Source organism: Gekko japonicus, unplaced genomic scaffold (assembly GCF_001447785.1).
Source record: "Gekko japonicus isolate JY-2015 unplaced genomic scaffold, Gekko_japonicus_V1.1 scaffold518, whole genome shotgun sequence".
Classification (NCBI taxonomy): Eukaryota; Metazoa; Chordata; class Lepidosauria; order Squamata; family Gekkonidae; genus Gekko; species Gekko japonicus.
The window spans coordinates 641,163-655,016 of record NW_015169789.1 but is presented as its reverse complement, the minus strand read 5'-3'; the positions used below and the strand labels follow the sequence as shown (position 1 = coordinate 655,016).

The 13,854-nt window shown below is 45.8% G+C and overlaps 1 protein-coding gene across 1 annotated transcript in view; it reads left to right on the top strand.

Annotated features, from left to right (window-relative positions):
• The window catches only part of TIMP2 (TIMP metallopeptidase inhibitor 2), a 47,075-nt gene extending 33,339 nt beyond the window's left edge, over positions 1-13,736 (top strand). The window contains exons 2-5 of the mRNA XM_015416992.1: positions 3,251-3,351; positions 5,523-5,631; positions 7,181-7,305; positions 12,263-13,736. Coding sequence (XP_015272478.1) covers positions 3,251-3,351; positions 5,523-5,631; positions 7,181-7,305; positions 12,263-12,460 — 533 coding nt within the window. The 3' untranslated portion in view covers positions 12,461-13,736. The remainder of the gene's footprint in view (positions 1-3,250; positions 3,352-5,522; positions 5,632-7,180; positions 7,306-12,262) is intronic.
• The last annotated feature ends 118 nt before the right edge of the window (positions 13,737-13,854 follow it).

Here is a 13,854-nt window from a genome sequence, read left to right as displayed (position 1 = left end):
GCAAGCAAACCCAGTTAAGAACATAAGAACATAAGAGACGCCAATGTTGGTTCAGGCCAAAGGCCCATCCAGTCCAACACTCTGTGTCACACAGTGGCCAGAAATACCAGTGCCATCAGGAGGTCCACCAGTGGGGCCAGGACACTAGAAGCCATCCCACTGTTGACCCCCCCCCCCAAGCACCAAGAAGACAGAACATCACTTGCCCCAGAGCCCCAGTTTCTAAACAATTTACAGTGTGTGTGCGTTTGTGTGTAATTTTGATACACCTTGTATTGTGTGGCTTAGCTCACACGCTCTTCATGCACTTAGGTGTGGTGGACCTGGTTAGCTCCTGTTTCATTTGGGGCACTGTGTGATCTGTGCTGTGTTTAATTTATGGATGGTCATGCAGGGATTTGCAAGGGATCTTGTGATCATCCTTTAAAAAAAAAAATCTTTGGGTTGAGGGGTAAACTATTGCTTGTTCCGAGAGTTGGTTCATAGTGGTTTTTGTATCAGTGTTATTAGTGAATGCAGCTTACACCAGAGTAGGAACATGTGAGGGGATTTCAAAGCATTATTTGACCTCTGCTTTTTGCCAGCCCTGGACACCAGTGTTCCCTCTAAGCTGAGTTAGTGTGTGGTACACAGTTTTTTAGCCTGCGGCTCACACACTTTTGTCTTAACTCAGGAAGGATGGCTCCAGAGCAAACTAATTTATGCAGCAGCCAAATCACTCACTCACAACTTTAATGCCAGTAGCTCACAAAGTAGAATTTTTGCCCATAAGACTCCACAGCTTAGAGGGATCATTGCTGGACACTACAATTTGTGAGACAGTAATGATAAGAGGATGCCTTTGCTCACGAGCTTAGCCCTGGAATATATTTTCTATGTGACAACTCAGTTCCCAATTTTATGTGAAGCAAATCAGATGAGCAAGGTACTTTCTCCTAATTGCTGAGAAGATTCAGGGATGGGGCCTTATGGAACAGACTTTTACATTTACCTCTTTCTGAATGTTGGCACAGAATGTGTGATTACTGTTGAAAAGGATATGATAGAGGATAGATCAGTGACTGGAGGACACATAGCAAGAGACATGGACTCCATGTTTGGAACTGGCGCAGTGAAGTCTAACAATAGCTAATATTGCCTTTGTGCCCAGCTCATAAACTTTCCTGTAATTCTTGGATGGCAGAGGACAGACTGTTGAGATAGATGGCACTATTGGTAGGTATGGGAATTCGAATGTTCTTTTATTTGGTGAGATCATTGAGGCTTAAATAATAGGTATTATCTTGCTTCGTTTGTATATCTTGTCCTTAAGGATCAACATGACAATAGGTCTCTGTAATAAACTACCTGAAGATTTTAAGCACAGGTCAAAATTTACTTGGAGAAGTTTCAGTGAGTGAAACTGTACAGCTTCTCTAAGGATAATGTACCAGGTGTGTGGTCTGAATATTAACAGGAAAAGCTACTTACCGCTATCAATGTTCCAGGGTCTTCAGTTATAACAACCTACTCCCTCTTGGAATCAGGGTTCACAGTAAAAACTTGATGAATGTCCCCTGCCCCTTGTGATTCTATCCCATACATACAATCTCATAAGTAATGAAAAGAAAGATAGCCATGTTATTTCTGAAATGACGTAACTGGAACATATCATCATCAGCTTGCGACCTGAGCTGGTCTTTCCAGGACCCGGCAAAGTGTATCTGTTCCACTCACCCCCCCACGCCCAGCTACAGCACTGCATGAAGTCTAATAGCTTTGGCCTTATCTCTGAAATTGAGCATGCATGTTGCCAGTATTGCTGCAAGCTCTCTTGGAGATGGTTAGTGGTAATCTATAGTAATAATAGGATTGCAGAGAGTTGGCTGAAAAAGACGGCATGGTATTGTTTGCAGCATGCTACATAAACTGCCCCCTGAAAAAATTTACAAGTGAGGACCTGTGATTCTCATTGGGGGGGGATCCCTCCCCCATCGCTGCCAGATCCCCACACACATGACTCAGTTGGGGGGAAGATTCTTGGGGAGGAGAGTCTCATATCCCCTATCACCAAGCCTAGTGTGGCTTCAGGCTGCACCACCTACACTTGGGCTGGTGTCCTCCTCTGCTGGCCTGGAGCAGCAGTCAGTGTCCTCCGCTGCTGCAACTGGCCCCGCAGCAGCTGTTGGTGTCTCTGCCGTCACAGGCCTGGAGGAGCTGCCGATATCTGCCAGTGGGCCTGTCTGTAGCAGCTCTGTTCTGCTCCAGTAGGAGTGCTGACTGTGCGTGTGCATACCATGCAAATGTATTTTGTGGGGATTGAAACCCCCCCCCCCCATATTTTTGATTTCAGATTTTTCCACAAACCTGGGGAGCCACCCAAGTTTGCTGAAAAATCTGTTTAACATCAATGTGACCCCAATCCACAGATTTAGGTATCCACAGTTGGAGGAACATGTCACTAAAAGAAAGTAGACAAGTGGGGGCCTGCAAGACTCATGGAGGGGAATCCCATCCCCTCACTCTCTTGCCAAGCCCAGTGCAGCCCCGGGCTCTCCAGCAGCCACCACCGGGTCCTGTCGCAGTGAGATTCACTGTTGCTAGGACAACAATAAGTCTCAGAAAGCTTGGAGGCAGTGCTGGTACTACATATGCCCACTAAATACAGAGCCCTGGGTGCAGCCCCTGGGCTCTCCATGGGCTATGCCGCTATTGCTGGGCCCAGCATGGCTCCTGGGGTGCAACACCACTGGCAGCATGCCAGAACAGCTTCTGTGCTTTGGTGGCATGCCCAACCCAGTTCCCCAGCTGCGCCCGCATGCCCAACATGGCTCTTGGGTTGGGTGGCCGCCGCCAGGCTCAGTTCAGCTCCCTGGCTGTGTAGCTGCTGCCACCAGGCCCAGAGTGGACCACTGCTGGACCAAGCGTGGAGCCCCAGGCTGTGCAGCTGCCAACCACCTGAGGTAAGTGCGTTCTTTTTATTTTGGGGGGGAATTAACTCCCCACTTTTTTCATATTTTTCTGCAAACTTGAGGAGTGCCCCAAGTTTGCTGACAAATCTGTTTAGCTTCTAGGCCCTGATCAGTGTATTTAGCTATCTGGAAATGGTGGCCATGGGTGGCTAACAGTACTGCTGGTACAGTTGTTGGGTGTGGGGTGTGATGGGGATGAGATTCACTGTTGCTAGGACAATAATAAGCCTCAGAAGGCTTGGAGGCAGCGCTGGTACCACATATGTCCACTAATTTCCTCTGTCTCTTTGTATTTTCAGTGATCAGAGCAAAAGCTGTTTCCGAGAGAGAGGTAGACTCTGGTAATGACATCTATGGAAATCCCATCAAACGTATCCAGTATGAGATCAAGCAGATAAAGGTAAATATAACATTTTCATGATGGTCTCATTTACATGGAATTAAAAAACAACAGTTGAAAAAAATTAAGAGGAACACAGCATAAGCTAAGGATTAAAAAAATACAGAGACCCTACCAGCATGTTACCTTTGTGTTGTTCTAGCTTCTGGGGCAATACAGTTGTTTTGTTAACAGAGGGAATGGTCCCAAAAAAGGGCTCTGAAGGTTTTTAGTTACCACTGATATCTTATCAGTGATGATGTCTCTTTCACTCCTGTTTCTCAAATGCCCAAGTCTGGAACAACTCAAGGAATGCACAACTTGGGACTCACACAGCACTGTGAAGATTTTTAAAAGCCTATTGTTCAGCTTGTTTAATGGTGAAATAAGGCCCTCATACACCCTGGAGTTAGACCCAGGAATCCTAACACTCCATAGTGAGTTTGGGATAGGGAAGTAGGCACAGTCTTATTAATGAATTATGATTTCTCAAAAATATGTGAAAGCAGCTGAATACAAATGTTCTGTTAGAACTAACTGGACTTTGAATCACCTAGTACCTCTCTGGCTACACTGATTGAGCCAAGGGGGAAAAGACCATGACAACTATTGATCACAAACCTTGTCTTTAACGACTTTTCTGGAAGAACTTGGATTGGCACTTCTACTTCTGAAACGAGCTTTGTGTTATTAAAATGGCTTCAGCCTAATCAATTAAGCTGCAAAATATTAACATGACTGTCGTTATGACAGGTAAGAACTTGTCTAGTACAAAGACCTTGGAGAGGGCAGTGCATCCTTGCATGCTTTATGTGCAGCAGTACCACTGCCAACGAAGCACAGGCCGCTAAGTGATAGTGCAGCATTTTATCTTACTTTATCATCATGTAGGAGGGGTTAAATGTATTGTCATTGGTTTTGCCAGACTTTGGGGCCTGGGAGTAGAGTGAGCATCACCAATCAAGTTGTTTGCATACTTTTAAAAGGTAAAGGTTCCCTTGCTCGAAAGCCAGTCGAATCCGACTCTAGGGTTGCGGTGCTCATCTCCGTTTCAAAGCTGAAGAGCCAGCGCTGTCCAAAGACGTTTCCGAGGTCATGTGGCCGGCATGACTAAATACCAAGGCGCACGGAATGCTGTTACCTTCCCACCGAAGTGGTACCTATTTATCTACTTGCAATTTCTTGCTTTCGACCTGCTAGGTTGGCAGGAGCTGGAACTAGAGACAGGAGCTCACTCTGTCATGCGGCAACTCGGGTCTCGAACTGCTGAACTACCGACCTTCCAACAGCCTGCAGTTCAGCGTCTTAACCACTTGAGCCACCGCAGCTCCATGCTTTTAGATTGGCTCAAATAGTTTGGGGGAGGTTCATTAAGACGGCATGTTGGAACCCTTTTTCTAGAACATCACAGCTCAGAGTTGAACACAGTGGAAGTATCTTATTTCAGAGCACAACTTATATCTTTAAGCAATACACACAGTCAGTCCCCACTGAGCCTTACTTCATCTTGCAAGCCTGCATTAGGCAACCTTAATCCCACCCATTGATGTCCATGATTAGAAACAAGAAACTGAAGGGGTAGGAGCCCTTTGGTTGCCCTTAGTGAAAAACAGTTCTTTCTTTTGATGCAAGATGATTGACAGCAAAGATGATTGACAGCAAAGGTTTTTCATTCTAATGTGTCTTACGGAATAAGCAGGGTTTTTTTTTGGGGGGGGGGTGAGTAGGAAAGAGAGAACTGGCTTGAAGAATCCTTGTGATAAAAACAGACTGGCACCTTATATCCCCTGCGATGTGCTTTGGCTCCCAAGGGCATGGTCTACCACCCTCCTTCAAAATCAAACCTGGATCACTGCCTCCTGCTTATGTTCTGGGAAATGTGTTCAACTGCTGTGTTTGGGTTGAAGAATGCACAGTAGTGCTAAACAATCTGGCCGAGTCCTTGCTGTGCGGGGGCAGGCATGCCTGTCACTTGTCGTGATGACACTCCAAAATGAGTCGAAAGGCTGAACATCACCAGACACCTGTCGAGACATGGCCCTTGCTGGCACCATGAATGGATATCCTGTTTATCCCAAGACTGCTGGTGGCTTGAACAGCACCTTGTCTTGTGCTGTCTAGATTACCTACTTCACAGAAATACTGGCACTGGTGTCTCCTGTACTTGGCCTCACCAATCCCTTCCTTTCTAGATGTTCAAAGGGCCTGACCAGGACATTGAATTCATCTACACGGCTCCTTCATCAGCAGTATGTGGAGTGACACTGGATGTTGGCGGCAAAAAAGAATATCTCATTGCCGGTAAGGAATATCTCCAACATAGAATCATTGCCACCCCCTGCTCCCAGAAAGGCCAGGGAGAAGAAAGAGAGCCAACTGTAATACTTCTGGAAGACGTTATTTTGGGTGTCCACATTCAGACCTGTACTTCAATATGAAGCACTGTCCCCTCAGTCTAAACTGCCTTACAGATCTGCTGTGGAAAACTCTGCCTTTTGAACTCCTTGGAGAAAAGGGTGGGATGCAGGCAGCCCCGTAGCCAGGAATTCTTTCATGGGGGGCGCGGGGGCTCCAGGGGAACTAATTAGATAAAAAGTTAAAATAAAATAATTAAAATTAAAATGAATTTCCAGTCAGTCAGTTTTTATTCGGTGCATAAGCAGCACAAAAATGAATTTTAAATTAAAATAAATGACCGGAAGATGCAGGCATTGCAGGCAGGCAGGGCAGAACGGCATGGGAGGGTCTTGTAGCATCATCATAGGGTCACATGACAGGTCACATGTTATCAGCAGTGAGCTCCTCCCCTACCTGCCTCCTCCATATCCCCATATGCCATCCAAGGCAGGCAGGGCAGTGGGTGGTGAGCGGGTGCCTCCTCTGGGGGAGGAAGGAGGATGGAGGAAGGCAGCATGGTGCAACAGCACCATCTGCCCCAAGCTCCTTCCTGCCTAGCTGAAGGAAGGAAGAAAGGGACTTGCCCTTCGGGCCGGCACGGCAGTGGCCCAAACAAGTTACTTAAATTTAAAAAGAAACAAAAAAGGGAACATTGGGGTAGGGGGCCTGCTGCCCCCCCCCCCCCCACTGGCTATGGCACTGAATACAGATATAATGAATCCAAGAATTCCTTGGGATGTAATCAAACAATTCTCTCCCTTATGTCCTCTGCTGGCTACCGGGTGCCACTAGGATTATATGCACTTCCCACTGAAATATATGAACTATCCCCTGGTGCATGGGACAAGCGGAGCTTTTGGTGTATGGTACTCAGTTACGCTGATGTCAGAATGGAGCTGGAACTGGTGCCTGTGAGCTGCTCTTGCTTTTAAATTACCGTATACTAGGCACAGAGGTTTGCCAAGCGCCATCTACTGGCATTTTCATGCAAGGACCACCAATATCCTTTCTGCAGCCAGCTCTATTTCTGCAAGACTCTGGGGGCTGTAATGAGGCATGCTATGCAGCAATCTTCAAGGCACGGTTGCCAGCCTCCAGGTGGGGCCTAGAGATCTCCTGGGATTACAATTGATCACCAAACTACGGAGATCAATTTTCTTAGAGAAACTGGCTGCTTTGGAGGCTGGACTGTACAGCATTATACCTCGCCAAGGTACCTCCCCTACCCAAACCCTGCCCAGTCTAGGCTCCACCCTGTCTGTACTGGGCTTGGTATCAACAAGTCCTTTTTGCAGCCCACACTTGTATTGTTGGCCCCTCTTGGCGAAGGTGAGACACCTGCAAGTCGGTAAACGGACTTTGGGAGCTGATTAAGAAGATATTTGATACGGAGTGTCATGAATTCTGTTTGTGTCTGATATATGTCCCAATTAAAAACATTTTGTTCTGCTAGGAAAATCTGAGGGCAACGGCAACATGCACATCACACTGTGTGACTTCATTGTCCCTTGGGATTCCCTCAGTGCTACCCAGAAGAAGAGTCTAAACCAGCGATACCAAATGGGCTGTGAGTGCAAGGTAAATCTGAATATGACCATCTTAGATTTTGGACCTTCTGCTACTTTATAGGAGGATCCTAAATTTTAGGTTAAAGTGTGTGGCTCTTGTTAGGAAACATTTTAGATGCTTGCTTAATGTAAGGAGGATGTGTCCAAGTTAATGTTTGATAGGAATATTCTATCCTGTGGCCATAACAAGAGACTGAAGCACTTGCAGTCCTTCAGTCTGAACAGTAACAGGGACTGTTCTTTCACCTTTTACTATAGGTTAATATCTAAAATGATTTGCCATTGCTCAAGTGTGCCTAAACACCACATCCTCATAAGCCCTGCTGTGTCATAATGAAATGGCAACTCAAAGAGATTCAGATACCTGGAGGACGCTTGGAGGTTATTTAAAACCACACTATTGAGGTCCAAATAGAATGCATTTCCCAGGTTAGGAAAGGTGCTGCCAACTCTAAAAGGATGCCTGCATGGTTAACAATCCAAGTCAAGGAAGCCATAAAATGCAAAAAGGCTTCTTTGAGTAAGTGGGAGGTCTGCCCCAATGAGGTGGACAGAAGGGAGCACAAGGTCTGGCAAAGAGAGTGCAAGTTAATAATCATGCAAGCAAAAGGAGAACTGGATGAGTGGGGTTGCTAAAAGCATCAAGACAAGCAATAAGCATTGCTTTAAACACATCCAGAGCAGGAAACTGGCCAGAGAGGCAGATGAGCCTTTTGATGACAAAGGAATAAAAGGCTTGCTAAAGGAAGATGTTGAGATGGCAGAGAACCTAAATGAATCCTTTGCATTTGTGTTAACTGTGGAAAATTTGGGACCCAGACTCCATAGCAACTATTTACAGGAAGGGAATCTGAAGAACTGACTCAAGTTAAGTTGATGAGAGATGGAAGTTCTAGATCAGGGTCTAACATGGTGCCCATGGGCAACTTGGCACTCAGCAACACTTTTCCTGGTGCCCACCAAGTGTTTTTAGAAAGTGGGTGGGGCCACATGAGGTTTTGTCCCAGCAAAGCTTCTGATTGGGCATTGGAGATTTGATTGCTTGGGCAGGTTTTTAAAACATTGCTTTGGCGGCAGCTGCCATGATAGCAGAAGGATCTTCCGTGCGTGACTGGAAGATAAGCTGCAGAGGCCATTTTATGGCTGGCTCCTCCACCTCCTGTGGCTGTGCCCACCATCATGCTATGTCAGAATTCCAAAAGCACCTGTAGGTCTCTGGGTCCTGATGCCGCACAGCCACACAGCCAAGGTGTCTTAAGGAATTCAAATGTGAAGTTGTTCATCTACTAAGCAGTGTATATAACCTGTCACTAAAATGAGCCAGTGTGTATCAGAAGACTGGAGAGTAGCAAATACTACACTAATTTTTTTTAACAAGGGGGCCAGGGGAGAACCAGGAAATTACAGTCCAGTTAGCCTAACATACTTTCCAGGCAAATTAGTAGAAACAGTAATCAAAGATAGAATTATTAGGCACATAAAGGAACAGAACCTGCTGAGGGAAAATCAGCATGGCGTCTGTTGAACCAGACTTCTGGAGTTCTTTGAGAAAGTGAACAAACTTGTAGACAACAGTGTAGGCCCGTAGCTACATTGGGGCTATTTGGGCTCCTTCCCCTTTCTTAAAAGGACAGCCCCACAAGATTTTCTGCAGAAACCCCTTTTTAAAGTCATTTTTAAACATTTATTTAAAGGCACATGGTCCTGCGGTGAACCACGCGCCGAGAACAGAGCCGAAAAGTCTTCCGCCCTCCACAACTTTTCAATTCCCATGCCCAACCTTTTTGTTTCTTTCCCCAAATACTTTTTAAAAAGATTTGCAGTGGACCCTTCTTCCTCCTTCTCCCTGTCCATACCTGCTGCTTCATTAGTATAGCTGCATGGCTGGCTGAGCAGAGCCATCCAATCAGAAGCCTGTATTTGGAGAGGGGGTGTGGCGGGGCCAGTCGGGTGTGTTAGTGGCGATGGCATTGGCTAGTGACTCTGCTGGGTGTAGCTGACAACCTCCCTCCCATTGGCCGGTCTGAAAACAGCCTGCAAAAGGTCCAGAGCAGAGTAGCGATCCAAGAAGTTGTGGAGGTGATCTGTTCCTGCTTTCCCTCAGTCACTTTGCCTCGGAAGGGCAGAGGAGAGACCAAGCGATCACTGACTCCACCATTTCTCTGTAGGGATGATATTTTCAGGAAGACGTTTTAAAAACTATTTATAACATTTTAAAAGTAATACCAGTTTCTTGTCAACAACACAACAGCAGCATTTCTCCCTTCTGGGGCTGAGAAGCTGATCCCCCCCATGTGAATAAACCTTCTTAGGATCTGGCTGCAAGGCTTTTTTCCCTTCTCTTGCAAATTTGAACGCCTCCTTGTTCTCTTTGTCCATTCAATACCAAAGGCCCCCCCCCAGACCTTTTCCTCCCCCTCTTGCTCGGCCTCTCTAGGAAGCAGCTCACTTACTCTAACCCTTTCAGTGCTGCAGACAAAGGAGAAAAACTCCACGAGGATGGTATTTGACACCTCATTTATGTCTTTATTATTAGTTAAAAGTACAGACAGAAAAATAATGGCAGCCCCACCAAAAAATTTTTTGCCCCACAAGCCACAAAATCCTGGCTACAGGCCTGCAACGTTGTATATTTGGACAAGGTACCTCAACAAAGATTCCTGAGCAAGCTTAGCAATCATGGGATGAGAGGGCAGGTCCTTTTATAGATTAAAAATTGGCTAAACAATTGGAAGCAGAGAGCAGTAATAAATGGACAGTACTCTCCATGGAAGGAAGTACACAGTGGGGTCCCACAAGGATTGGTACTGGGGTTGGTGCTATTTAATTTGTTCATAAATAAGTCTGGAACTGGTGGCCAAGTTGGTAGAGGACACGAAATTATTCAGGATAGTGAAAACCGAGGTGGACTGTGAAGAGATCCAGGATGATCTCTACAAACTGGGTGAGTGGGCAACAATGTGGCAAATGAAGTTCAGTGTAGTCAAGTGCAAGGTGATGCACAGTGGAACAAAGAAATCCCAGCTTCAACTATAATAAAGATTGCAAGCGGTGATGTTAGGTCTCTTTTATTATTATTTTTCATCTGTTAGAACTGGAAGGGGGATTGCTCCAAGTGAAATAATGCATTGCTTTCAGACTGGACAAAATCCACTCACTGCTAGTGATGATGATAAAAAGTTTAAAAAGAGGGGGGGGCATGAAGAAAGACAGCAGGAGGGGAGACCACATGTTGAACTGGAATATATGAAACTATAAATGTATTTTTAAATACTTAGCCATCTACTTCCATTGGATCCAATCCAAGTGCTGTAATTCCCAACCAGGGTCTTTTTTAAAGAAAATCCCAGATAGGCAAACAGAAACCTAATCTTATGGGGGGGGGGAACCTTTTCAGAGTAAGCCAAAATAATTTCCCCTTAATTTCTATTATTCCAGATGCATCTCTTTTCTGTCCCCCTTCCTTTTCTAACATTAGGGTGTGTATGTGTGTGATCAGATCTCACAGTAAACGGCAGAGCAGGCTTGTCAGAATAATCTCTCTCTTCCCCCCCGCCCCCCTCCCTCTCAGTATGCATGCACAGGAAAGCTTATATGTGGAATCAAACTTCGTTGGTTTTGAAGGTGCCATGGGACTCCCTCTCCCATGTCACTCGGAAGTGACGCGACCATGCCGGGCACGCTGGGGGCGGGGCCACGACCACCCGAGGGGAAACCATAGTTTTCCCTCGGATGACCGTGGCCCCACCCCCAGCGTGCCCGGCGTGGTCGCGTCACTTCCGGGCGACGTACACGTTGGGGTGGGGTTCCCCCTGGGGCCCGATCCGCCGGCGGCAGGAAAGGGGCCTCTGGGGTGGGGGTTTCCCTGCCCCCCGGGGGGACTTGGCAAGCCTACTGCACACATGCACGCTCTCTTTTTCCTTCCCCCTTGCTTCCCTAAAGAGGAAGAGACGTTTTGGGAACGCAGCAGCAGTAATGGCTGGGAAATGCAAGCACTTCCTCGTGGGCCGTATTCCAGCCCTGCAGGGGCCGGATACAGCCCGTGGGCCACATGATCGACACCCACATTGTATAGGAACATCAAGAGCGTGGAGATATTGGGCCTTCCTGCCCAAATAGTTAGTGAGTCCAAGTCTGGCAGGAGAACAAATATAGGGTTGGGCTGGTTGGAGTTTTTGTTGTTCAATATTGATAAGACGTTGCTTAATTGTTTTAAAGTTATAGGATTTGTCAGATAAAGCTAGATCATCAAGTGCAATCCCAATTTGATTGAGTTTGAATTTAATTGAGGCATCCCAATTCGTATTATGCAATTCATTTTTCAAAAAATTTAATAGGGATCCCGACTCTGCTCTAAAATAGAGATTGAACCAATAATGTATTCCCAGAATCCAAGCTTTGGTCCTAATTAAATTTTGGCCAGCTTCTAGACCAATTGTGAAATATTGACTATAACCTAATAACGCTAAATGGTTTATCACAGTTTCCTACAACCATGAATTGACTTTTATTTCTTCTTATGGCTGTAGTGTGGTAGACTATGGCATTTGCTATCCTAGTCTATTGCCTTTTATTAAGGATGTGAAATTCCAACTTGATGGTGATGATCTATTGATGTCTGGAGGAAAAATGCAACCCAAATGCTAGCAGGAAAGGGTGAAGGGTGTGGAAAACCCATGACTGAGTGACAATTGTCTGAAAAGGCTGTTTCTAGTTTGTTTTTAATCACCTCCTTCGTGTTTTGAAGGAAATTTGATGACTTGCATGTTTGCTGCTGAGCAGGTGAAGAGACTGGCTCTTTAACTGTGGCTCTTGGTTGTTCAGAGCAAGAACTCCTGCCTGGTTTGATACCCAAGGTTACAACTACTCTCCTCTTTTAGGAGAAATGTGCTTGTACAAGAAACTTCAGTCTCATTAGCAATTGAAATGGTTCTTAGTTTGTTGATGGTTGTCTCTTCTTTCTGCAGATCTCCCGCTGCCCCTCCATCCCTTGCTTTGTCTCTGCTCAGGATGAGTGTCTGTGGACTGATTGGGTGACTGAGAAGAACATCAATGGGCGGCAGGCAAAACACTATGCCTGCATCAAGCGAAGTGATGGTTCATGTGCATGGTACCGTGGAGTGGCCCCACCTAAGCAAGAGTTTCTTGACATTGAGGACCCTTGAGTCCCCAGCGCCATGGCAGTCCAGTAGCAACAAAGCCTGCAAGAAATTAGACTGGTCCACCTCTGACATCATTTCCTGGAAACAGCATGAAAATAAGGTCTCCTGGGCAGGCACAATGGTGGTGGAGGGGAGGGGCTAAAGGAGATGTCTAAGCCACCCATATGTTGGTTTGTTGGTTTCCACCCCTGTGTTGTGTCAACGAGCGGTTTCTTACAACTGGGATCACAGTTATCAACATGCCAAGGCATAGTTTGGGGGGGGACGGACCAGAATGAACAGTACGAATGGCTGAAAAATATTCCCTCTGATTCTGTGTAGCAGGCCTACCAGGTTCTTATTGTCTTGAGAGAGGGCAGCCACTGCTGTAGGGACAGCTCCCATCCCAACCCCACTGGCTTCTGCTTGTGTAAAACCCTATCTTCCCCTTTATATATATACATGCACGCACACACAGCACAAATTAAACTCTACCCTCAGTGCTTCAGAATCATTCCCTTCTCTGCCACATGCGCACATAGCTACTGGACTGAGAGCAAACCTAGCCCCCAAAACAAAAGAGGATTGATTTCCCACAATTCTGGTGAACACTGCATTCCCTTTCCTGTTGCAAAGCAGCTCCTGTGTGTTGCAAGGGCAGAGAGGGCACTGCTTTCAAGAACAACGTTTTGGTGACTAGTTGGGTCACAGTTAATGGATATTAAACCACTGCTGTTGTGTGTATGGGATAACTGTGTGCAGATTTTAGTGCTGCATTCTCAAGTATAAAGTTTTAATAAAAGAATATTCAAGTGGGAAGCTGGGTTACCTATCAGGTCTCCCAATCAACCATTTGCTGTGTCTACTTCCTAGAGCATGCTTGTGCCGTAAATGTAATTCTAGTGCCAAAGCCCCTCCCAACCAGTGGAAAGACTCACTCTTCCCTTTTAGTATTTGGTAGATCATAGGGGTCCTTCTTCTCCCCCTACTTAAAATGTCATGTTATGTGGAGTAATGATTTTAACCATGACCATACTTCAAGCTCTTTAGCCTGCACAGTGCAGTAGTGAACCTTTGTGGAGAGAACTGCCCTAGAAGTCCTCCTCCCAAAAATGTTATAATGGGAGACAGAAATTCGAGGCACACCTATCTAAACTGTGATTATAAATGTTCCTTTGGAGTCACAAAACGAACACTGGCTGCCTGCAAAATAATCACATCATCCAGCTCTGTTTCCAGATTTTCTGAACCTCCAAAGGAAGTTTAGAAAACTTTTGAGGGCCAGATGTTAAAAACATAAATAAGTATAGACAAAAGAGTGTTTATTTCAAAAACATATAAAAACCTTGTAGGGGCCCAAATAAAGCCTCATAAAATGTTCAAAGTGACAAATGCGCGCACACACAAAAACCAGTGTA